This window comes from Gopherus evgoodei, chromosome 11, assembly GCF_007399415.2.
Source record: "Gopherus evgoodei ecotype Sinaloan lineage chromosome 11, rGopEvg1_v1.p, whole genome shotgun sequence".
NCBI classification, from domain to species: Eukaryota; Metazoa; Chordata; order Testudines; family Testudinidae; genus Gopherus; species Gopherus evgoodei.
The window spans coordinates 41,012,606-41,039,726 of record NC_044332.1 but is presented as its reverse complement, the minus strand read 5'-3'; the positions used below and the strand labels follow the sequence as shown (position 1 = coordinate 41,039,726).

The 27,121-nt window shown below is 39.5% G+C and overlaps 1 protein-coding gene across 1 annotated transcript in view; it reads left to right on the top strand.

The window, feature by feature from the left end:
* DCAF17 (DDB1 and CUL4 associated factor 17) overlaps positions 1-26,862 on the top strand; it is a 42,837-nt gene extending 15,975 nt beyond the window's left edge. The window contains exons 6-15 of the mRNA XM_030579251.1: positions 1,131-1,209; positions 2,290-2,379; positions 5,892-5,999; positions 6,544-6,649; positions 11,117-11,259; positions 13,614-13,723; positions 17,645-17,732; positions 20,377-20,460; positions 23,383-23,538; positions 24,236-26,862. Coding sequence (XP_030435111.1) covers positions 1,131-1,209; positions 2,290-2,379; positions 5,892-5,999; positions 6,544-6,649; positions 11,117-11,259; positions 13,614-13,723; positions 17,645-17,732; positions 20,377-20,460; positions 23,383-23,538; positions 24,236-24,424 — 1,153 coding nt within the window. The 3' untranslated portion in view covers positions 24,425-26,862. The remainder of the gene's footprint in view (positions 1-1,130; positions 1,210-2,289; positions 2,380-5,891; positions 6,000-6,543; positions 6,650-11,116; positions 11,260-13,613; positions 13,724-17,644; positions 17,733-20,376; positions 20,461-23,382; positions 23,539-24,235) is intronic.
* The last annotated feature ends 259 nt before the right edge of the window (positions 26,863-27,121 follow it).

Sequence of the window (27,121 nt, the reverse complement as noted above, 5' to 3'; positions counted from 1 at the left end):
TTAGGATTACAGCAGTACTATAGGAGAAATCACTTAATTTGTATATATTAAAGCTATTTTGTCTTATGCATTCACAAAGCTTTGTTTAACACTGTTACTTTGGAGGGGCAGAACCTATATCGTTTAGCCAGAGGTCTGGAAAATACATTTTTCTGGATGAAATTTCTCTCAAATTCACAGCAGGAAAAGGATAAAGCCCAAAACTCATCAGCAAATAACACTTTTCTTTCAGACTCTGTGGAGGTGCAAGTGGTTGAATAGCATGGAGGTTAACTATCCTCCAGATCAGAATGAAGGCATGTTGTTGATGCAGTGAATGGCAGCCTGCAGTGCTGGTCCCATGCTGTACCTACTCTATGGATGACTTCAAGGCTTTCAGTCTGGCATCTTTTGTGAGCACAGTTACCACACCAAATTTCTTTTAGAAAAGTTTTAAACTTCAGCACTGTAAATGTTAGGGACTTGAGTTTACACCTACATTTCCAGTTAACTAATCTGGAAAAGCAGAAAACCACAAATCAGGCTAACATGGGCTTTTCCTCTGCAATTTTACAACTTTTAATATTGCAACAAGAGCATGCCAGAATGTACCTTTTAAGATGTGAAAAGCAAACTTCATAAAACAAGGAAAATATTATCAATTCAGAAATAGATAATTCTAACTTATGAATGTTCTTTCGCACAAAGTATCCATTTTTCCATTTAAGAGGAGGGCAATTACTGCTACTGGAGAACTGCAAGTTTTTCTTTTCATTCCCAGAGGAAATGACCCTTTTTATGCTGCAGAATCAGAAAACTGGTTTATGAAGGGAAAGGGGAAAAGTGCATTAGCCGGTCTTAATATATTAAGAGCTTGCAGTAGTGCTTGTCTCATTGTCTCAGTAAAGTGAACCAGATCTTGGCCCCCAGCTCCATCACTGTTGTGCTACTCCAGGTGCCCAAACACTCTTTACCCCAGATGGTTTAACAAGCAGAGCTTGGCCAGATACTGGGACCTGCTCCAGCATCCACATGATCTGACTTGTGTTATAACCTGTATTGCAAAAAGCTGTCAGTGTGAAATAGTGCATTTGCCTTAAGAAAGTCTAAAAAAACTACTACATTTAAAAATGCATTTTTATCACCAATAGGTATCTGAGTTGGGACACTCCTCAGGAGATTATGGTTGTCAAGTCAGCTCAGCATAAATTTACAGCAGCAGCACAGCAGGTAGGTTTACTCAAGCATTCTGTGAGGTGAGGTATATATAGCCAAATATTTACAGGATAAGTCCAGAGGTTGAGAGAGAACTCTTGGTGAGCTGACCCTGTGGCATTACCTAATGCAGGTATGTTAACACTCTTCTTTTATGTTACTAGAAGAGAAAACATGACTGGCTTTGTGATTAGAGGACAGAACCAGGTCAAGAGACCCTCCCTTCCTCATATGGCTTTGGGTATGACTACAAGTTCTCTGAGCCTCAGTCTCCCCTTGTGAAAAAAAGGTGATAATCCTCCCCTAACTCACAATATGTTGTAAAGCTCTGAACAATATTTATCATGGTTTCATACTGTTAGTGTCACGGAGTCCCTGGGCGATGCTCTGGAACTGCTCCACACCAAGCCAGTCAGGACTTTGGGGAGCCTCCTCTCCCTTGGAGCAGACTTGTTCAGGGCAAGAAGCTCACACGTCTTCACCTCCTGGGTCTCTCCTTGGAGCATTCAGCATCCTCTGCCCATCTGTGCGCTTCCCACAGCGAGCCCGCCCCAGCGGGGTCCTGGGGAAGCCACAGGGTCCTGCACCCCCACTTTGCAGTCAGACGTGACTCTCAGCCAGCCAGTAAAACAGAGGTTTATTCGATGACAGGAACAGGGTCTAAAACAGAGCTTGTAGATACAGCGAACCGGACCCCTTGGCCGGGTCCATTCTGGGGACAGTGAGCCAGACCCCCACGTCTCCCCTCAGCCAGCTCCAGCCTAACAACCCCTTCCAGCCCCTCCTCTCTGCTCAGCTCCTTTCCCGGGCCAGGAGGTCACCTGATCTCTTTGTCTCCAACACCTTCAGTTGGCACCTTTGCAGGGGAGGGGCCCAGGCCATCAGTTGCTAGGAGACAGAGTGTCAGGCAAGTAGGTGCACTAGCCCTTGCTCTGCCAGATACTTAAGAACTGCCAGGGGGACACTGAAGCACCAACACAGTATTCAGAGAAAACATTGAGAACATTCCCAGTTCGTCACAGTTAGCTTCATGTCCTAGCATGTAATATTGCCTGAAATACAATAACTAAGTTCAGTGTTACTGTTCTTCCCCAGGCAGGCATCCAGCAGTCTGTGCTATTCTTTCTTGCTGTATTCAGAGTTCTACCTCTGAAATTTATTGGAATGCTGGAGATAAACAAAAAAGTGAGTTACTTTCTATATTAACTATGCTTCAAGGTGTAGTAATTTAAAAAGCATTGTGTTGCCTCATTGCACGTCCCAATAATGCAGGACTAATTTGTATAATGTAGTGGCTTATTTCCCTGGTGAATGTAACAGTCTCCCACTTTCTTTGGACAGAAACAACCACAGAGTGATTCTTCACACAAGTGACCTGCAGGGAAAATACCAAGTGCACCAGATCTGTTCTGTAGGCGCTAGGAAAGGTTGTTTGAAACAAATTCCTTCTTAAAGGAAGAAGAGAGTTGGGAATTGGAGTTTTTAAGGAAGCTAGCTGTGAGAATATCCCCGTCCACCATTAGGGGTGTAATCTGTAAATACTGCATATAGTGAGGGATTTTTAACGTGTGTTTATATTAATCTGGAAAGATATTAGAAAAATAATTAAAATGTGAGTCATCTTGTGCCAGTCAAGAAGAAATATGTCCTATCTGAAACTTGTCTGTAATAGCATGTGCATGAGGAGGCTATTGATGAGAAAAGCAGCAGTGAAATTTTGCTATCAATAAGCCCCTCTGTCCATAAATAGTTTGAGTTGCAAAATAAAGTTTACAAATTGAGTGGTGAACAAGTGGGCAAAAAAAAAAAAAGGCAACACGTTAATCTCACTGAATGCACTATGTGTAAATTATTTAATTTACACAATATTTATTTTATTTAAATTATTTAATTTACAAATAATTGTTTACTGTATGTGTAAATATTTAATAGTAGGTTAGATAAATGTCTATCAGGGATGGTCTAGACAGTATTTGGTCCTGCCAGGAGGGCAGGTTACTGGACTCGATGACCTCTCGAGGTCCCTTTCAGTCCTAGAATCTATGAAAATCATAAGTGGGGTTATTTTATAGCAAAACATAAATTACTCAAGAGCCTATGTAAATTAATATCTGCCACAAACTAGAAATGTAACATCTTATATGCTGGTGTGTTTTTATTTAAAGTTTACCACAAAGCACAGAATTTGATATAATTGAAAACAAACCTGTCTAGGGAATGTAATGAAGAGATTTCAACTGTGAGGGTCAAATTTGAGATTAAATATATATGCCAAAAACACTTATAAAGGAACCACTGACAGAACCCTGCCTAAGGGCCCAATCTGCACCACTGAAATCAGTGGGAGTTTTGCCATTGATTGCATTGGGTGTAGAATCAAGGGTTAATGCCACCTGATAAGTTAATACACCTCTACCTCGATATAACGTGACCCGATATAACACGGATTTGGATATAACACAGTAAAGCAGTGCTCCGGTGGATCAAAGCAAGTTCGATATAATGCGGTTTCACCTATAACGTGGTAAGATTTTTTGGCTCCCAAGGACAGCGTTATATTGAGGCTACATCCAGACTACCCGCCGTATCGGCGGGTTAAAATCGATTGCTCGGGGATCGATATATCGCTTCTCATCTAGACGCGATATATCGATCCCCGAGCGCGCTTATATCGATTCCGGAACTCCATCAAGCCCAACGGAGTTGCGGAATCGACAGGGAGAGCCGCGAACATCGATCCCGTGCGGTGAGGACGGGTGAGTAATCCGATCTTAGATATTCGACTTCAGCTACGTTATTCACGTAGCTGAAGTTGCATATCTAAGATCGATTTCCCCCCGTAGTGTGGACCAGCCCTGAGGTAGAGGTGCATCAGAAACTGGTGAAGTGCTGATCCATTGGTTCAGATGACTATCCTTTCCCCATCTCTACCATCTAGTTGGTGCTGAAGGGAGCTGAGACCTCTGAGGCAGAGGGCTTGGAATCAGAGCAAGCCCTCCTAAGCTCTGCAAAACATGACCTTTTTTCTGCTGTGCTGATTGCTGCTCTCCCAACAGGCCCTAGTGCCAGTCTTCATGCCCCTTTTTTCTCCACTAGCAGACTGGCCAGTGTGGAGGACAGAGATGGCCTTATTCCAACATGTACTGTTGATGTAGCTCTGAGCCGCAGGGGTTTTCTTTTTTGTTACTCGTCTGCCCAAGCTTAGCACAGCAAGACCCCAATTCTTGACTGGAGTTCTTAGGCCCTACAGAAATACAAATAATTAGAGCTGGGCAGAGAAAGGTAATTCTGTTTTGTGGAGGATTTTGACATTTTGGTTTTGTTCCAATTCAGATTGAGAAGCAAAAATGTTGAAATTCTCTGTGAAAGGGAATGAACCCTTGTTCTGGAGCAGTCTGCCTGGCAGGCTGCTCCGGAGCCACAGATCCTGGAAGCCCTGGGAACGTGAGCTGCCAAGGACTTGGAAGCTTGGGCTCCCCAGCATGCGCACAAGCAAGCTGGCAGGAAACCAGGCAGGATTTCATCAGAATCCTGCCTAAGTTCTGTCAAAACTTCACAGAAATCAAGCTGTCTCCGCGGAACATTTGATTTGACAAATAGGCAAATTTCAATGAAAAAACATTTCATTAGAAATTTTCCAACCAGCTGTACAAATAGTGACTAGTTCTGTGGAGAGAGCATTAAACAGGGCATGTAGATTCTGATCTAATCCCCACTGATTTGGCCCCCTCTGGCCTGTGAAGCAGGCAATACATGTATTTCTAAGACAGCCAGAATCTGATAGCATGTATTTGGGATGTGGTTCCTGAGATGTGCCATGAATCCAAATGGTTTGGGTTTTTTGTCCTACATAGGGTCAAAGAACATCTGATTTGATGCTTGTTTTTGGCTTTTCCTCTCCCCCATTTTAACCACATTTCCATAAAATATATCTGATTAACAGAGTGAAAACTTTACTCTTCATAAATGCTTTATAAACGTAAGAAGAAATTGAGCTTGGAAGCGCCTGTGTGGCCCATTAAATATTAGGAATAAAGTTCATCTGTTTACATCCAGCAAAAGTTTGTTTGCATTTTTTGTTGTTTTCCTTCGTGGAAATGCATGAGGCACTCTGGACAAAATGAATACTGCAGTGTCATTAAGATCATAAGCACCTCTCCACAGACCTATCTAACGTGGGTTCAGGTTCAGAGCTTAAACCTCCAATATTGTATCCTGACTGATGCATTAGTAACATAATTAACTTTTCAGCTGTGTGTGTCTTGGATCCCTGAGCAGAATGAACACTTGCCTCCAGTTAGAGCAGCAAACCAGGAATCAGGATTAAAAGATTGTATTTCCAGCTCTGCTACTGATTTATCATGTGCCCTTAACCAACTTCATCACTGTGTGAATTTGTAAAAAACAGGGTAACAAGTTACCTGTTTTAGACGCATGTTGAGAATGAATGTCGGTAAAGATTCTCTGACTTCAGATGGTACAGAAGTGCAAAGTATTATTACTGAAATACAAAAGAATAGCTGATTTGCAAAACCATCTAAAATAAAACATCTGTCAGCAATTTTGGAGAAGAGCGTAGCAGGAAATGAAACTGTAAAACAAAGCGAGTCAATTTCTATGTCAAGCAGCCTTAGTGTTTTACATTTTCTTTTTAATGATCTCTTTCCTGATGGAATATTTTCTTTTCCTTGAGCCAGATATTTGGGAACAATGTAACAGATGTTGCTTTTTCTCATGGAATGCTGATTGTGATGTCTAGCGTGGGTCTGGTCAGGCTCTACAGCTTCCAGTCTATCTCTGAGCAGGTAATGGAGTATGGAATTTGACACACAACCTACTATACTTTGAGGAAACTGATTATTATTAATTTAGCACTGTATATGAATGACACTTTACTATAGGAGAAATGCAACAAACAAAGGTTAGAATCCATGCTCTAAGAAAATTACAGTCTAAGGTATGAATGGGCAGACTACCTTACCAAACAATTCCAATAGCATTATTCTCAAATTTTAAAATTACGTAGGGTGGGTACATAAATAGAGATCTTACTCAGACTCCCCATAGAGACAGCTTACCAAAACAAGTATCTAGAGCCTGCTACATGTCATATCTGTCATAACAGGAAGAAGTATTGAGGTTGGAAACCAATGGGCAAGGAAGACTCTTTGATATGAAATGGAATCAGAGAGAGTCTAGGAATAATAATTTTAAATTCTTTTAGCCAAAAAAATCTACTAGTACTTAGAAAACAAGATTTTAGGTTTAAAAGAACTATCTGAGTAATGCAGTAAAATTGAACAGCAAACGTGTACATCACTAAAACCAATTTGTTTTGTATGATCTTAGTTCACAGAGCAGAAATTTGATTTGGGATGCAAATGCAACTGGAATGGTAAAGTTGGAATTGTAGGAAAGTATCCATTTGGACTTCCTTGTAACATTAAAATAACAGGTATTTTATCTTTTCATAACTGATACTGTTGGCTGTTATGTTTTATCTGTTGATCTTTCAGTTTTAGCAAGAATATTTAAAACTGCTGTGTCATGTTGTGTTGTTGTGTACCTCTACTTTTAATTGGGTATTCATGTTATAATTCAGAATGTTTTCTGTTTTACTTCCAAACCCAAGAATTTACTAAATAGGACTTCTACAGAAAGTTAGAACAGGAACAAAACCGCTTCAGAAACTAAAAACTGTGCCTAAACAGGAATCCCTTCACCTACCACTGTAATACAGCCACTTCTGAGGTGGAACATGATAGCTGTTAAATTGCACACAGAAATGCTACACAATACTTAGGGCCCTACCAAATTCATGGTCCATTTTGGTCAATTTCACAATCATAGGATTTTTTAAATAATTTCATGATTTGAGCTATTTAATTCTGAAATTTCACGGTGTTGTAAATGTACGGGTCTTGACCCAAAAAGGAGTTGTCAGGGGGGTTGCAAGGTTATTGTAGGGGGGATTGCGATACTGTTACCCTTACTTCTGCACTGCTGCTAGGAACAGCACTGCCTTCAGAGCTGGACAGCTAGAGAGCAGTGGCTGCTGGCTTGGATCCCAGCTCTGAAGGCAGAGCCACCGCCAGCAGCAGCGCGGAAGAAAAGATGGCATGGTACGGTATTGCCACCCTTATTTCTGCACTGCTGCTGGCAGGGCACTGCCTTCAAAGCTGGGCACCCGGCCAACAGCTGCACTGTCCAGCCGTCCAGATCTGAAGGCAGCGTAGAAATAAGGGTGGCAATACCGCAATCCCCCTAAAATAACCTTATGCTGGTCTCCCTCATAAAATCTGTGTAATATAGGGTAAAAGCACACAAAAGACCAGATTTCACAGGCGGAGACTAGATTTCACTGTCCATGACGCGTTTTTCATGGCATGAATTTGATAGGACTCTAACAGTGGTATAACATAGGAAGTGAGAAAGAGATTACTGTATCTAATCTAAACTGCGGGGAGAACTCAAGGGGACAGAATGTAATGTATCCAAATTGCAGTTTGACCATTCTAGCTGTCCATACTGTGTCAGTCACATTGAGCTTAATTCTTAGTGAAAAACTAACCTATTTTAGAAAACAACTCTTATGTCCAGCTTACAGATATGGCATTCTGTACTATTACTTTTTGTGTGTAAATTTCTCAGATACAAAAGGCATCTTTATACCAGTGCATCAGAGATCAGAATCATAAGGTGGGTCCCAAGTCCAAGACTTCCTCATTTCAGCACATTAATTGTTTTTCTCTAATTAAAGAAAATCTAGACTTTTTCCTCCCTGCCCCTGCAAAAGTAGGAGCCTCCTACATTCATATTTGGGCACAAAAGTGCTAAGCTGTTGCCAGCTCCCACTGCTGTCAAATATGCACTTAGAATACCAGTTTTAGGCTCCCTTTAAAAAAAATAAAATAAAATCATGTGCCTTTTGTAGTCAATATTTTAACAAATATTGGAACAGGATTCCATATAAAAAGTGCATTTTATATTTACATTAATTTTTATTGAAGAATTTCACATAGTAATAGCAGACAAAACAAGCCAGATATTTCAGCCTAATGCAAGTAATTCACAAAGATATAATATAGAGCTAGATAATAATCTAAAGCTTTAATTATGTAACATCTTATGAAAACAAGAAATGAGACTGTACGATGATCCAAATTGGATCAAGTTCTGCAAAGGAGAGGGAGTTTAGGAAATCTCTCTTCAGTTCCTCTCTGACGTAGTATACTAAATCATGATTTAGTGTTGGATGCCCTGTTGAGAATACACCTGTGTGAGTTTTGAAAGGCAGCTTATATTAGATACATTTCCAAGGTTTGTGAATCGTTAGAGTTTTGGATCATGAGTTTTAAAGACAGAGTAAAAGCAAAAGAAACCTTTTTGATCTTGAACTTTATTCAAGAACAGTTTGTGGTTAGGACATTTTCAGCTTCTGATGAACATTGACTATAGCTGCTGTTTGGAGATAGTTACATTCCTGTGTTTTTTGAGTTGTTTTCTTTTATGAGTGAGATGGCTGATTTAGCCTGTGCAGTGACATTTAGTGCTTCCATGAAGAAGCAGCTGATCTTTTTGAAGACTGCAGAGTCTAAACTTGTACTTGTTGAAACTTAACTGTTTGGGATGCTATGTGGAAGGCTTGAAAGCTGTGGGGACTTGAAATCTTGAATTTTTCCACAGAAAAAATACATCCTGGGAAGAAGCAACACACGTTTCCCAGCATTGCTCTGCAAGGGTAACCCTGACCTGGAGAAACCACCTCTACAGCTGATAGGGTAGAGCAGTCTCCATGTGTATTCAGTTCTTGGCGTCTCTGCCAAGACTGACAACAACATAGGTGATGTGGACACCTATCCAAGAGGAACTGTACAGAGATCAATAAGTTAGTGCACATAGGTCACCAAACATCTGTTGGCTGGTAATGATTTTCATGTACTACTGACCCTGGCCAAATTTGAAAGAAGCAAAAAAACGCCTTCAAACCATCATAAATCTACTGTCTCATGTTTAACACACACACACACAAACACACCCAACATTTGTTATGAGAGGATTTAACAGTTTCATAAAAATGGAGAGGAAAATATCTTGCTCATTGTTTTTCCAAATTTAGAACAAATATACTTAGTATCACCAGGAGCAAATCAGCCTTTGCATTTAGATGATACTGGCGTATTTTGTGGAAATGAACTAAAGAGGCTCAAATAATGATTGAAAATTGACATTTCTAGGAGGAGCTTTTAAGAACAATGACAGTATTCTAATAAACAGTGGACTGCTGGGTAATGGGAGCAAGCAACACATAAGAAAGAAAGGAGAGGTGGGAGATAGTGATAGCAATTGCTGTGGTTTTGGGGTCTGATCTTTAAAATTGTTAGCAAAAGACAACATAAATGTAAAGAGAGAGAGACTTGTGAGGTCTATATTTTTTAAGGCTGTTGTGGCATAAAATGGGCTCAGAGTTAGTAATTTAGTCAATCTCCCTGAACTTTTTCAGGATTCTTAGTAGTAAATGTTTTTATAAAGAAAATGATCAGCCTGTCAGGGAATGAGGTTTCATGAGGTTTTCCTCTAATTTTTTAACCAATTCTATTTGCTATCAACCCTCTTCCAGTACTTCTGATCTACCACATATTGCACTTTTCCCCCCAGAGACATCATTTATTATTAATCCTACGTTATTAAATCTTGCTTCGAATCTCCCTTTTTACTAAATGTTAGATCAGAGGCAGTCGTCTTCACTTCCTGTCCTAACCTACTGGCTGCAGCTAAACAGCTGCCGCTTTCCAAGTCAGATGTGGTTTCATTCCCATGATAGATAAAGCGACTCCTCTCAGAATAGCTGGCTGAGCACTTTGGGATCTTGAGATGCGTTGGGAGGAAGGGGGAGCACTAGCTAAATGTAAATTCAGGTATTGGATGCAGTCAGACTACTTCAAGCTGTAATTTTGTTCAGTCTCACAAATTAAGCAGCATAAAACCAGGTCAGAATTTGGCTGAGACATCTAGGGAAAACTCAAGGTGCTGCAAGAAGAACTGTGGCTGATTCAGTTGGTGGCATTTTTTTTTCCCTAAAGCAGCACATAAACAATGCCCCAGCACAGCACAAGAGGGCACTGTACTGCTGTAAATTCAGTCTTTCAAAAGAGACATCAAACTGAAGTCATAATCAGTTCTTGTCATTAAACGTACCACAGTATATTTTACAAAAGCAGAGATGTGGGCCTTATTATTATTATTGTTGCTCTGGCCAAACTCCAGCTCGGGTAATTACATTCTACCTATTTCAATTCCCCTTTTAATTTCAAACAGTCTTCACTTTCTGTCAGATTGTCTTGTAGTATTGCAATATTCTGTTAAACAGGGCTGGTTTTCAGCCCAAAAGTTGGGTCCATGTTAGTGGCTGTAGAAATTATTTGTAGGATACTTGTTAGTAAAGGTTTGTAGAGTTTTCTGGTATCCATTTAGATTAAAGTTGCTATGTAAATACCTTCTCCCATTGTTGCACGGAGGATTTATATGAGTAGCTTATTAATGCTGAATGTAACTTGCTCCACCTGAGCGGAAGGGAAAACTAGATTCCTTTTGCCATTTACTGCACTGAGTCCTAAAATTTTCTATTTATATAATTTATAAACTCAGCTGCAGATTACACTGATTGTGATTCCTCCATTGTTTTCTTAAGAGAGATGAGTGAGGGAAATATTCAAGTTCAGACACTTTCTTGCACGTAATGCCAGTTCGCTAGGTAGAAGTTAAGTTGCCCATCTGTACTGTATTTCTATGTGCACAATGACATTAAACACTGTAATGAGTTTTTAGATGTTTTTAAGAATGAATAATTTAATTAGAATTCTACAGACCAATGGAATTATGAGGATGTTAATAATGATCTTAACATTACACAATGTTACAGATACCCCACCTTTGCTATTTGAAGTGTCTTCCCTGGAGAACTCATTTCAAATTGGAGGATACCCTTGGCATTACATCATCACACCTAACAAGAGAAAGCATAAAGGAGTCTTCCATATTTGTGCTCTGAAAGACAATGCTTTGGTAATATATTCACATAGCAGCCTCACTCACCCTATGATCTGAGTAACACTTGGAGCAATAAAGATTTTCCCATTCTCTCCTACAGTGCCCTCTTAATGTGCTGATTGCCCCCTGGGCCAGGGAGTGCCATACTTAATGGGCTGCATCTATAGCCCAGCAATGCTGCTTCTGAAATTGCCAGAAGAATCAACACAAAGCAATGGAAATATTTTCTTCCCACCAGTGTTGCTTCTGGTGCTTCCTACCTTCCCCTGCACCCACAGCATTACCTCCTCTGTGTTCCCAACTCAACAGTGATGGGTTGAGCTGAGTCTTGTACCCATACCCTGCATGGTGCCGTTTCCCACTGTCTACAGACATTTTACAAATAAGCTGCTTTATTATTTGGCAGTTGATCCTTTTACTCCTGGGTGAATTCTGCCCCACTGTGCACATACAGAATTTATGTGCCAAACAGAATTTTTTTTCTCCTGCAAAAAATACATTCTGTTGGAAAGTTGCTGCAATTATGCCTATCACCCACCAGGGGCTGCTGTGGTGCCAGAGCAGAGCAGAGCTCCCAGGCCAGCCCTAGCTGCAGATAGGGAAGCGAAGAGGCTACTTTCCTCACAGTGCCCTGCCCTGGGGCCAGGTCAGGAGGCTAGGGGATGGTCAGCATTAGGCACATGAGGCTGCTGGGAAAGGGGATCACAGACTGGGGTTCATAAGGGCTAATCGTGCAGAGGCTGGATGGGAGTGGGGTTCAGGGACACATGGGGACAGGGTAGGGAGGTGGCTGAATGGGAGTGCAGGGACACATGGGGACAGAGAGGAGGTGCAGGGCCACATAGGGATGAGGGTGCAGGGCCAGATGGGAGAGGGGTGCAGGGCAACATAGGGATGGGGGATTGGGAGCTGGCTGAGTGGGGGTGCAGGGACACATGCAGATGGGCAGATGTGCCTGACTGAATGGGAGAGGCTATGGGTCAGCCAGGGTCTGCAAGAGGAAGGCTCCCTAACAGTCCCTCCCCGACCCCCCCAAAAAACCTGTTCTGTACTTCTCCCACTCACACCCAACATCCTTCCAAGTTCACATCCAGAATTCTTCCCAGCAATTACTTCCCTCTCCCTCAGCTCCTCTGTTACCCCTGACTCTCCCAAATTGTTGCACTGCTTCTGGGGGAGGGGTGAGAAATACAGTTCTATATTGTAGTTTAAATAAATTATTATTCGGAGTTCTGCATGAATATGCCAAGTAAGGAATCTATTTGTCAAAAAACATTTTCTGAATCTTTTTTGTTGTCTGTATTGTTACAGACATACTTGCTGACAGGTATTTTGAAATAAATTACCAAAATAATTGAAACTGATTATATTGTATAATTTTGACAAATAAAATATACAGAATTTTGCAGAATTTTAAAATATTGTGCACAGAATTCCCCCCAGGAGTATCTTCCTTTTGTGGTTTCTCTTTCAAAATGTTTTCGAACACTGTGTTTATAATTGTGTCCTTTTTAAAAAAGTTGTATTATCCACCATTTTGTCATTTGCTTGAGCTCACTTTTTCAGACTTTATTTTGGCTTCCTTGTTCTGGCTAAAAACATATCAGCTCAGGATTCTTCAGCTGGAAAGTTTATCGTCTATGTATGTCCCCATCTCTTAGCCTGTTGAGACCAACGTCCCTTCCTTCCTGTCTCTTTTAACATCAGAATATACAGGTCTTCAGCCTCATGGTGAAGTACAGCTGTACAAAATGTGGTGCTTTTGCTTCACAGATCTCAGGCAAACCTCTTGCCCCTGGCTTTATTTTGTGTGAGTTCACACTCACAAAAGTTTGTTCAAAATTAAGTCAAAACAAAACTCTGCCAAAATGCCTGAATTTTGCCTAGTTTGAGGCTGAAATCATAAACCGTCCCAAGTTCACAGACCTCAGTAAGCTTTTCCACATACCTGCCCAGGTTTTGGGTTTGTTTTAAAACTCAATGCTAGTATAAAAGCTTTTCATAGGTCTCGTCCCAAGTCAAAGGTTACTTTGTTTTGAATTGCTGAAATGTTTGCAGGCTAGGTCTTTAATTTTAAATGTGTAGTTTCAGGAGAAGTAGGAACAGGTCTAATCATGTTAAAGACGTTGTTCATTGGATACTAAACAATGTTACAACCCAGTGTGATGGAATTTCTTTAAGTCGTGGTGTTCCATAGGGTTTGTTATTCCCCTTACGGATTCAGCTCCACTGCTGCTTCAACTTTTTGTAGTGTCTATACGGTTATACCTAGTACTGAAAACGCTCAGATGTAGATGGGTGGGAGCTGAGCTTTTCCAGTTTAATCACATCTAAATATAATCATTCTAAACCTTCTCTTCCACCTTCAGGCAAAAAATGGAATACAGGATATGAAGTGCTGTTCATTAGAACCCGACTGGATATATTTCCATCCAGATACTTCAGGCAGAATAATCCACGTGGGACCAAATTTGATAAAGTATGAGCAATAATTTTTTTTCAGGGCTGCTTGTTTTCATTAAAGAGGCTACTGGGTAACATCTAATTCTCATCCTGATTTTAGGAGATGACTAAGAGTTAGACAGGGTAATTATGGGGTTCCAGGAGCAATGCCATTGTTAATGTGTGTAGAGTCAGAAAAGCACATCTGTAAAAATGATATCATGCGGTTTTTTACAAATTCTCTTTTCTTCTGACCTCCATATAAAATGGCACATTAAATAATTAACATTATATACAGTTACGGAAGGGCAAACTGGATCCTTCGTGATACATGAGGTAGGAAGAACCCAGCTTACTCTTCCATGAGAGAGTGCATTTATATATAACACAAAATGTGTTACCTGTGCAAATTTATGATAATAGACCATAGAATACCATTGGCTTGATTAATAGGGATGAGAATATAACTCTTGCAGCCTTAGGGTGTTAAGATCCCAATTGTAACTATAAAAATGACTACATCTTAGATATGTTTGCTTGTTTTCTTAACATGTTTTTTTGTACTGTAAGCAAGAGAGGCAGTGCAATTAGGAAAAATAAACTGGATTATGTTCTGCCTCACATATCCTCCAGAACGCGACATTCTTTTGGAAGACACTACTACTAGCGATGATACACGAAGCCAGAAAGACCAGGGTTTAATTTTCAGACACCAGGTTGAGTCTAGAGCACTATTAAAAGGCCATCTGCCAGAAAAGGAACATGCTGGGAAAGGCTCCTATACAAAGAGTGAGCCCACAGTTATACTTAATAGTGCTCTTTAGAGAGAATAAATTGTAATTCTTGTGTATGAAAATAGCTCTGAAATAATAGTAAAAATAGCTGTGATTTTGTTTACATAGGAAAACTTTTCTTTAATTTGTATTTTGCTAATCTATGTAAAAATCCAGATGCTTTTTAAGAATTCCAGCTTCCACTATCACAAGTTCATTCACATGCCTTAAGCATAAACCTTTGAGACCTAAATCCCTTTTTGGGTGCATAAGCTTTGATCAACTAATGCTGTGCATTTTGTATTTCCTACTAGCAGATTTAACCTCTTAAAATAAAACAAATCTGACTTTATCATTCAGACCATTGACCTTTCTCTACTGTCCTGCAGTCTTTGCTTGCCATTGCTTCTCATTGATTTCCACTCTGTACCTCACCCCAAAGTCCATTTATGGGAATTTCATTCCAAAGATTGCAAGTTTTTTGGCTTTGCACTGAAAGAGCACTTTAAGTGTAAGCAGAAAATTAACACCTGAGGGAGCCAAGTAAGGAATCAGGCCAGATTTGCTCTTCCAATGCCATCTGAAAAAAGAGCGGAACTGCACCAAATGTTACCCCCCCAACTACTTTTAAGATGATCTACAAATGACCCCAGCTTATCTGCCAGTCACATTACTTCTCCTTCCTGACCCATCAGTTTTAAATTTTGTACACTCTGGGATGTCAGCGCTAGAATATGCACAATTGGATTTGAATGTCTCATCTTCTGAGCACACATTCAAATACTCCTGCAATGACAAGCCCATGATAACTTACTTCCTAGCCCAAATAGTCCCAGACTGTTCCCCCACTATGGTGAGCATGCAATTGCTTTCTGATACTCCTACCATGTTCTACTGACAGTCTGATACAGACCCTCATTCTGTTCAGCTAAAAGATCTGAGGCCCAAGTCCAGACTGCAAGAGAATGGATCTGGGATAGGGTGGACGGGAAAGAGGACAAAAAAATGTCATTCTTTTAACAATGAAAATTGTGGTCATTAAACTGAACGTACTGTAAACAAGTGGCCTTCCTTGAGGCAGCCCTGCCAGTGTTCCCTTGCCTCAGTTTCTCTCTTGAGTTCCCAGTAGGTCCACATGAGCTTTTTCTCTAGTCCTCCTACAGTTTATCAGCCAAAACACAGTGCAAAAGTCCCATACCAAATGTCCCACAGCATAGTCCACATCAACCCTGTGCAAGTAATCTTTGAGCCTGGGATTCATTCTCACCATCCTGGTTTCTTTTACCAGATGTGGACTCTTGGAGTCCTCCTCTAACCCTCCACCCCAGCACTTTCTTCTGGGGCACAACCCACTCTTCCTAGGGGGAATTCTCACAGTCTCTCCACTGGTTCCTCTGGGACCCAGCTCTCTGGCAAAGAGACATCAGCAGGTAAGTCTCTCTGCTGCTCCTCTTTCTGCAACCCTCTCTGGCTTTTGGCTTCATCTCTCTGGCTCAGAGGCAGCAGGCACTTTCTTCTGCTGTTCCTCCTGTTTTCAGCTCTCTCCTGCCCAGCTTGGGGACATTGGCCAGCAAACCATTCTTGTTGCTCCCTCCAAGAAACCACCTTCTCTCTGGCAATTCTCATCTCCGAGTCTTCTCCCAACAACCCAATGGATCTCACCAGGCCTCTTAGAGTTCCCCAAGCAGTGCCCCACCCTGTTAATTAACCCACCTGGAGCGGAACAGGAGAGCTGAGCCCATTTTCACGTAAAGGGCCAGCTACCCTGTTACACTCTATTTCCCCCAAATAGAAAATATATTTTAAGGAGACTGCTTAAGTGCTGGTTCTGAAACTTTAGTTGATCATTTCTTTACTTTTTAGAGTTTAAAATCTCAGCTCTCTGTAAAATGATATATCAGAGCTTTCTCCCTCCCCTCAAAGGAATAAATTTTCAAACTTAAAATTATTAATGCAAGGAGAGTTTAATTTCGGTTGCTTGAATGTATTTTAAAAGTTAGATACATGCATTGAAGAACAAAATGTTTTGGTCACCTCCCACAAATATACAGTTGTTCATATCGCAGAAGACATCTTTATTTACACAGATCTACATTTTAACTTTAAAAATATTTTGAAAACAGGATCAGAACTAAATTTTGTCAGAGGAAAAGTATAGTCAAGGCAGTAGTTTTGAAGCCTAGTTCAGGAAATATCTAAACAATAAAGGCAGATTTCACTCTATTATTTCCTGTAAGGATAGAGACTAAATTCTACTTCTGTATTGTCCCCTTTTCCCTTAATGTTATGTTACTGTGGCTCATTTTATCAAATTTAAAAAAAAATCATTTTATTAATAAAATTGGGCATATTTCTATAGAGAATTACTGTTCCCTAAAGGCTAGTATGGCTTATTTTCTATTACAGAGTGGCCACTATTTGTTTTGTGGTAGTGCCTAGAAGCTCTATTAGAAGATCATTGTACTAGGCAAAGAATACACACATATTCCACCCCCAAAGAATTACAGTCTTAGTTATCATATGTTGCTTCCATCAGTGGATCCTGAGCTGGTTCAACAGCTTTGTAAACATGTAGGAAGAAGTGTAAAACACTGATAACTAGGAATGGACCCAAACTAAAAGCCCATATCCAAGCCCTCTTCTGAACTTTGGAAGAAGTCAGATCCAAATTTCAATTGTGCAGCTCGGTCCCATAGCTATTCCTGAGGTTCTCTCAAAGGAAAACTTGCATATTGAGTGGTCTCAGTAGTATGCATTATGGAATGTTAAAGTTTAGTGACATAATTCTGACCAGTCCTCCCCTACATGACTCCAACTTAAACTGAGAAGTACTAGACCAAAGAGTTACCACCAGCCTATAGCACCCAGAGGATTTGTAAACCAACCAGCATCAGGAATTCTAGAAGAAACATCTGCAGACTTCCACATAGTGGATGTGAGCAACGGTAGAATTTAATAAGGAAACATTGTATATTCTAGAACTGATGTGCTAAACAGATGTAATAAAATAGCACAGATAAATGTGTTACAGTAATATCTTTCAAATGTGGTATATATTTACCCTGTACTATATTTGAAAGACGTTATGAATGTAACTTATCTGTGCTATTTTAGTACATCTGATTTTAGAAATCACAGCATGTTAGATTTTAACAAGACTCATTTTATATCTTCTTTTTTTTAAGAATACTGAAGCTGAAGGAAATTGAAAATAATAAATACCAACAAGAAATTGCAGAAGATTTTGTGATTGTGGCCAACAGGCAGAACAATGTGAGGCTATAGCAGGAAATTCTTAATACAAACAATACATTTTACTTTTGCATGATTATATAGCATACGTAGGTGTTTTATATGCATATGTATATCCGTGTATTGTGTGGGCCTGATCCAAAGCCTATTGAAAGACACTTTGACTTCAACAGTCTTTGCATCATGCCTGTGTGTGAGAGGAATTTCAAAGACAATTACATTTTCAGGGTATGTCACTGAAACCTTATATCACTTTTTAGGTTCTTGGCATCTATTGTGGTGAACAGTGCAAATAGTTGCCTTGGGTGTAAACCTTAAGTAGCATACAGAGAGATGGTTTTCTTTGGCAAGGAGGTGTCACTGACTTAAGTCATAATTATATGCAAATTTGATAGCGATGAAGTTCAAATGGCTGAAAAATGTCAAGCCTGGCGAAATAAACATTTGTGACGGCAAACCACAAAAAACAAATGGGAATGCTAAAAAGTCCAAACCTGTCTCTGGTTACTGTTAGTGAAAACCCTTTGATGACACTGCTGCAGCTTAGAACTGCAGTTTGCTTCAGCAGAGACTTGTAGGGTTTTTCATAGTTTATGAATGCTGAGCCCCTTGCAGTCAGTGACACTGCTTTTGAAGTTCCCTCATAAATAAAAATATGTATTTAAAAATCTGCATAATGTCAATAGTAAAACTCCATTAAATCAGTAGGGGCAGGGGTAGTCCCAAGTGCACGACACTCCTTTTCCTAGGATTTTTTTTAGGGAGGATGATCTTGGTTTGGGAATAGGAGTCAAGAGATGTGCATTCAAATTCTGCCACAACCTTCTCTTGTGACCTTCCTTAGCCAAGACATGAAGGGCCCAGTTCTGACAGGTGCTGAGGATTCTCAAATCCTATTCATGTCCATTGGGAATTGAGGACACTTATCACATTCAGGATCAGGCTCTTAATGCTGCTATGCTCTCATTTTCTCAACTATGCAATGGGGATAGATAATAGCACCCACTTCACAGGAGTGTTGCAAGGATATATTCATTAATGTTCGTAAATCACTTTGAGAAAGTAGAAATAATATGGTGAAGATGGTGGTTTAATAAGAACACAAGAACAGCCATACTGGGTCAGACCAATTGTCCATCTAGCCCAGTATCCTGTCTTCCGACAGCAGCCAGTGCCAGATGCTTCAGAGGAAATGAACAAAACAGACAATTATCAAGTGATCCATGTCATCTAGTCCCAGCTTCTGTCAATCAGAAGCTAAGGGACACCCAGAACATGGTGCTGCATCCCTTGATTTTTTTTTTATTGGCAGTCTTCTTTTACTCACCAGTGTACCTATTTGCTAAATTAAGGGTCTTCCATTTAAGAGATCCTTATAAAATGGATTGCTGCCTGATTATTTGTACCATAATTTCCTAAATATTAGATTATTGATGTAGGCCAAATAGGCACAACCCTGTTGATTTCAAAGTGGTTGTGCACAGCCAGGTGCAGGATTGGAACCTAAATTGCTGGCTTGACTTCGATATTCCTAACTAACCTAATTTTTCTGTAGAAACTGTAATTACCTCTCACTGAAAAATACTCCAATCAACAAAAATAATTGAATCAACAACATTACACAATCTATGTGCTAGAATTTCTACAGTGAAATTAGGTTCACTGGCATATCAAGGGATAAAATAGAGGAAGAACAGGATAGCGGGGGAAATCTTTAAAGATATGAAAAATGTTCCTGTTTCCTCTGCAGGAAGTGGGGAACAAAATAGTTTTAAAGGAGGAAAAGCGGTTTAGTGCTGTCTTTTCTACCTTGTATTATATTATATCTTTATATAGCAGGGGTAGGCAACCTATGGCATGATTTTCTGTGACACTCACACTGCCCGGGTCGTGGCCACCTGTCCGTGGCTCTGCATTTTAACTGAATTTTAAATGAAGCTTCTTAAAAATTTTAAAAACCTTATTTACTTTACATACAACAATAGTTTAGTTATATATTATAGACTTGTAGAAAGAGACCTTCTAAAAACATTAAAATGTATTACCAGCACACAAAACCTTAAATTAGAGTGTATAAATGAAGACTCAGCACATCACTTCTGAAAGGTTGCTGACCCCTGTTATATAGTTTTAACCTCAAACAGTCCTAAAATGCTTCACCAACCACATGGGGTAGGGATCATCTTTTTGCATTTGTACAGCATGTAGCCATGGGCTTCTAGATGCTATAGTACTACAAATAATAATAACCACATAGAGCATATTAAAGTCCAGCCCTGGAATAGATGGTGGCAGCCAGCCTGGGGATGGCACAGTATTGGGACAAGCTTTGAGGAAAGTTTGGCAAAAGGACACAAGGGTTCTTATGGAGTCTTCAGTGTCCTCTCAGCTCAGACAGGAAATCAGATTTTTAGGAGGGCTGTAAAACGTCTCAGCTAAAACAATGAATGATGCTTAGTAAAATGATTTATTTGCTCCTGTACAGACTGTCTATACTTTCTGTTTAACTAAAGATAGTGTTGCCTTTTAGTCTTTTTAAAAGCTTTACCAAATTTCAAATAAAATGAATATACTGCTTAAAAAAAGTATACACATCCTATATTATTACCCGCCACGCAAACTTACACCCTCTCTCTTTTTCTTTTTTTTAAATTCTGTGTCTAAGATGAACAACTCAGTAACTGTAACTGCTTCTGGCCGAGTAGTGAAAAAGCGTTTTAACTTGCTGGATGATGACCCAGAACAAGAGGTAACTGTGATACAGTGAGCTAAAAAGGACCAAAAAGACTGGCCAAGGAGTTGAGCCATCAAGAACTTTTAGCCACATTAAGTTCTACATTCATTCTTTATTGCTCTCCTTCTGCTGCTTTCATTCCCCTCCCTTTGCTTTCTTCTCCCATCTTTATCTCTTTCTTCTTCTTTGTTGCTATTGGTGCCTGAAAGAGTCTTCCTCATTTAAGCACTGAGCCTAGTCCCATTGAAATCAATGGCAAAACACTCAGTGACTTAAGTGGTATGAGACCAAACCCTTAATGTGAGAAACTACAACCATTCTCTCCATTCAGATCTCTCCTTAAAACATTTCTACTGACAAACTTTTCAGTAGTAAATACAAAGAAACAAAATTTTAAATTATATTTTTGTGTTGAGACTGGATCGTCCGATTACCAGAATCTGGTCTGTGGTGTCTGAACTACATTTTCTCTCCACTCTGCTGTAGCATGTAAACTCAAGCCAGGGACCATTTCTTCCTCTGCTATGAACAGAACTGAGCACACACACATACATTATTGACTGTGAACAAAAATACTCTGTCACTAGTCACTCATGAAATTTTTCTTTGTTTTCAATATAACAACAGTTTAGAAAAAAAGTGGGTGATGGTGGGAACTCCTGTGACATCACTATTCGGGTTTAAGCTACAATGTGGCTATATAAAATCATAGGACTGGAAGGGACCTCAAAAGGTCATCCAGTCCAGTCCTCTGCACTCATGACAGAACTAAGTATGATCTAGACCATCTCTGACTGGTGTTTGTCTAACCTGCTATTAAAAATCTCCAATGATGGAGATTCTACAACCTTGCTAAGCAATTTATTCCAGTACTTAAACGTGCAAGAACACTACTGAGCAGGTCTGATTCAGATCCTCAGATTAATTCAGATCCTCAGATTCAGATCCTCAGATTAATTATTTCTTCTTTATTTCATTCATTCATTCAATCTTTGCATTTTGTTTCAACTTGGACAAGAAACAAGTATGGGAATTACTAGTTCACGAGGCTGGAGCTTGCCCCTGCTCATAGTCTTGAAGTACAGAAAAAGGGGCGAAAATCTTCAAGTAGCCTTCTTTTTCATTTTGTTAGCTTATATTCATTTTATTTTACCCTGGATATAAATACATTATAGTCTTGAAGACTATGAAGAATGTGTCAAGCCTGCTGTGGCTTTGCCACTCCTAAGTAATGCAGACATCGAAAATGGGGGGAGGGGAGCAGAACAGGGTGTGAGAGAGTGAGAGACTGGTGGTTGAATCCCCCAGGATTCAGTGTAAAACTTTTTGCTAGATCATTCTAGCTAAAGTGCTTCAGCTAAACCTCTCTTCTCCCTAGTCTTCTCTTCCCAATCCCACAAAGGTAAATAAGGAATGAGCCAGAAGCCTTTCTCCAGTTATCTGAACAGCACCTTTCTGAAATAGGACTGTTATATCCACACCTAAAGACAGGACCCTGATATGCCCTTAATTAGATAACATGGGTTGTCAGATAAATAACGTTTGGATAGTTCAGGCTACACTGTTATGAAAAGAGGTCTGAAGCATCTAATTGGCCAATGAAAGTTCTGAGTGTTTGGGTACCCATGTAACTGCATAGTTCGCCACTCTTTGGTCAGGTTAGCCTGCCTCAAATTTTGATGCCAGTGGATCCTAACTAGAGGGGTTAGTCAGCCATCTTGGTAAATTGCAGGGAAATTATTTAAGTTTTTTTTTTTAATTGAATATTTTCAACAACTACATTGCTGAGGTCTTCACATAGTGTTTGAAAAACATATTTTAGCTCTCAGCTAGGACTCAGCTGAAATTCACACTGAAATGAGAGTTCTAATTCCTCAGCTTCTGACAACCATTTCCACTCTTGAAGTTTCCATGGGAATGGATACCAGCTCAGTGAAAACAGGGTAAGTTTTTACATAGCCCTTAAAGCTTGGAGTTAATTTATATTCATTTATAATCAACAGAATAAAAACTCCATGAAGACACTTCAGTAGTCAGAACTCCACAGATTTTGTTCCTGCTATTGAGCTTTACGCTCTGAACTACGTAGGAAATATATTTCCTTGGATTTAGACAGGAGAAGAGCAAAAAAGTCATTTAGGGTATGTCTCGGTGCATCCAGAAGTGAGCCTCCCAGCCTGGTCCACAGACTTGTGCTAGCACTCTAAAAATGGCGGTGTAGACCGTGCTTACTTACATGTGTTGATAATAGCTTTTCCAAAACAGCCTTTCCGCCATCCTAAACTGGAGAGTTTTTGTGACATATACCTCTACCCCAATATAACACTGTCCTCGGGAGCCAAAAAAATCTTACTGCATTATAGGTAAAACCATGTTATATCGAATTTGCTTTGATCCGCCAGAGTGCGCAGCCCCACCCCCCGGAGCTCTGCTTTACCGCATTATAGCCGAATTCGTGTTATATCGGGCTGCATTATATCGGGGTAGAGGTGTATTACCCTAGTACATTTCTCAAATCTCACGGCCTAGATGTTGACAACGGGTTTAAATCATATTGCTGCTAATGTGTATGAGCAAATGGCACTGAAGTGGTGCCTTTCTTCCTCTCCCTCTTGTTGTTTACAATATTCTGTCTTACATTTCCTATGTGGTGTGTGTAAAACCCTTATACTCACACATAGGACCCTATTTTCTCCTCTTCTTCTTATATGGGGGCTCTGCTGAAATGCACTGAATAGTCAGTGGTTGGAAAGATGCCTATAGCTTACCATCTGGATGGCAAAGATTTTCCTGGTGAATGATGGCAGATCTGTGAACTGGGACGCCTTCCATTTCTTTCCTTTCCCCTTCCCAAAAAACATATGTAAAGTTCTCTTAAAAATAACTGTAAAAGTCTATTTATTAACTGGTCAACTTGAGATTTTGTTTTTTCATAAGACTTTCAAAATTGTGGACTATGAAGATGAGCTGGATTTGTTATCCGTTGTGGCAGTTACTCAGATAGGAGCTGATGGGAAAGCTCACCTTGACTTGCACTGTAATGAACATGGGATTCTACTTAAGAGTATTCCATTAGTGGAATCTTGGGATGTGGTGAGTATAATCCACTGAATTCAGTTTACAGTAACATTCCCCTGTATCCACTTAACACACTGCTTTGCGTCCAAGTAACTGTTTTGTTCAATTTTTCGAGTCAGATTATATAATACAGATCCCATTGGCAATTCCCATGTACGGTATCTGTGGCAGAAATTACCTAGTTGAACTTCCAAGTATTCTGTGATACAGTAGTTCATTTATCTGAAAATCTCCATAATCTTAATTCAGGATTTCTCTCAGTGTGTACCAATTGCACTGAAAAATGTATCTTTTGACAATTATAAAATGCTTAATCAACCTAAGCCTTGATCCCGCAAACACTTGTGTGAGTGCTTAACTTTACAACCTTTGAACAGTCCGACTGATGGCAGTGGAACTTCTCATGTGCACCAAATTAAGTATGGGCCTAACTCTATGGGAATTTATGTATTTAGACACTTAATTCCCATTGATTTTAATGGGAATAAGGTTCCTAAATACTTTTGAAATTCTGGACCATGGTTTCTAAACACTGTCCTTGCTTTATCTGAAAGACCAATTATCCATATATGCTTGTTGTCATGTGTACTAGGAAAATGAACAGTTTTCTGCTGTAATTTTTTAATCAGTTCTAGGGAAGTTATATTTACATGGTACTTACACCAGCCTCTGGAAAATGAAGCTGTCATTCAAAATTATTTTCTCATTGCAGACTTACAATCACGAAGTTTACTTTGACAGAGACATTGTGTTACATATAGAACAAAAGCCTAACAGGATCTTCATCTGTTATCTTTACCAAATGGTCTGTGATAGTGCAGAGGAAGATGAACATTCAAGCCTTGAAAAAGTGGAGAGAGTTTTCTGTAAAAAAGGGGAGAGAATTTTTGAATGTTTTTGAGAGAGAAAGACTTCTGCATAGACTTCACTCTACACAATATCCATGAACTTTGTCTCTTTGGACTAGTCAAATATTGTATTTCAACCACTGTGTGTTAAAGTGTATATTTTGAGCTTAAGTATTAGTATTACTGTCAGGGTTTTTTAATTTCTCTTTTGCATATAAAGATAGTTGTATGTATTTTCATAGACCATAATTTAACTTCATTTATTTACCTTTTACTTTTGCTACTAATTATGATATTGTAACACAAATAATGATCAGATTTGTTGCCCTTGTCCACCAACCAGTTTGATTGAAATACTAGATATCAGGCACAAGGCCTTGAACTTACTCACATCCATACTGTTCCATATTCTCTTTTACTTATGCTTGGATCTTATACTGTAACTTTCTTTTAATTAGTCTATATTAAAGTAAAGTTTTTTAGAATAAAATTATATATAGAATAATGTGGTTGACAGTTCCAGGGCCCCTGCTACCACTGGCAAAACATACTTGTATTGATACTATCTAATATTGGAATCCATATGTCACTTTTTTAATTCAATTTTAAAGAGTTATTTCTTAGGGACATTAATGGTGTATATTAAAATAGAAGATTTAAACAATATGAATCTGAACGCAACAAATATTTAAACATTCAGAATACAACTGCACCTTGCAGTACCTAGGCTGTTTTGGTGAATATTTTGTATTTTATTACCCAATTTAAAACAGGTCCAGAAAGACAGTGCTTATGTTACATGTAAAAGTAGTTCAGGGTCTTTTGAATGTGAAAGTAGTTGAGACCGCCTACAGATCCAGGATGAGGGCCGTGGTTGACAAATCCACTACTCAGGCACAGTGGAACCGCCAAACACAAGGGCAAAGCTCCTCTTCAGGAGACAGGGCTTTCCTCAAGGTCTGGTCCCTTGCTGTGGAACGAATTCCCACAGGAAGTAAGGACCACCATAAACCTCACCACCTTTCACTCCATGTGCAAGGCATGCTTCAATTTGTCTTCTCTTATATAAACACACAGCATCTTGTAGATATTTTAAACAAAATCTACCAAACAAAAACACTACACCACACACACAATTCTGTCCTGAGGAGAGAATAAGAGGATGAACTGCATGTGACAGATGTTCGTTACATGATTTAATGCACTACTTGAAGGTGCTAAGATACTACAGTGATGAATGCAGTATAGGAACCTACATAGAATAGAATTTTAATCAATAATAACTGGGCTCTATTCTGAAATAGTAGTGGTATCAGTATAGACATAGCAATCCTGCCAGATGCTAAATTATCTTAATGGAAGCCAGTGGGAAGTAATAAGTAAGAGTCAGTAGTGAGACCTGGAAAAATGTCACATGGACTGAAGGAAAGAAAAACTAAAAAGATATTTTGTAGGCAGTAGACCAATCTCCAAGTACCCAAAAAACTTACATCTCTGCCAGGGCAGTTAAGAGTTACACAAAGAGAGTTTAAAAAACCCAAAATGTAAGTCTCTTTCCCCTTCCTGGTTTTAGAGTTGATTAACAATAGACTGTTTGATCATCAGAAGGGCACACTACCTATTGCATTACTCTTCTGTGACACAGGTCCCATGCCACCCTAAAGAACTAGCTTTGGCAGGAAGCAATAAAGGCAGACACACACAGGAACTTCCTCAGAAGTTCCAATTGGGCAGAACTGACACTGAATCTGTCTCCCTGGCAATCTTATGGCAAATCTTCTTTATCTAAAAAAACCCCACTCAACCTTTTCTTGACACTTTTTTTCACTTTTTGTTTTCCAAATTGGTGTTTTGTGATCATTACATGTGGTCAAAGCACTTCTCTGAATGAGAAATTTCTATTTCCAATTGTAAAGTCTTCGTTAGCCTATTTATACATTATACAATGGAGTCAGCTGTTGATCTGAAAATCTGTTGATGTTTTCATGGGTTTGTGACACTTTCCAAAGACTGTGTGTACAGAGACAGGAACTATTGTCCATTAACAACAAGTAAGCAGAACATTTGCACTTCTATTTATCAGTTTAGATCAATTTATAGTTCCAATGTTCTTGTGATCTAACAGTATCCGAATGCCAAAGGGCAAGGGGATCACTGGTATCTGGTAGTGAGTTTCAGCTGCCCTGATCAGTTGAATGTACCCCAATTCACAGATGTGATAACTTGTAAGTAAAAGGTGGCATATACGATATAAATAGAGCGCTAATAACATACTGATCATTAATATTATTGTGTGGTGTACAGAGGACAAATTCAAAATTTCAAACATATTGCAAGTTATGTTATTAAAGTCTGTCTGCCAACAGACAAAGTAAGGTGGTTTTGCCACCTTGAAGATATTTCCAAGGTACATTAAGAGAATATTGGCCTGCAATTTACATAGATGATAAAACAGGACCATCAAGACAGCAGGGGTGAAGGCTGCAGGAAACATCAATTTGCAATTTAGCAAACACCAGTGGGTGGGTAAGAAACCAGCAAGGAACTTTCACCAGCAGACTCTATGTCACCTTCCTGACACCTTGAATGACGTTTACGTTGGGGCGGGGGGTTAATCTTCAGAAGAATCTATTTCAAAGGTTCACTGGACTATACAGGAAAGGGACAAAGAACTCCAAATTTTATTTCATCTAAGATGACAAAGGAACTGAGCACTTAGAACTTTGTAGGAGATACTGACCAGAGGGGTT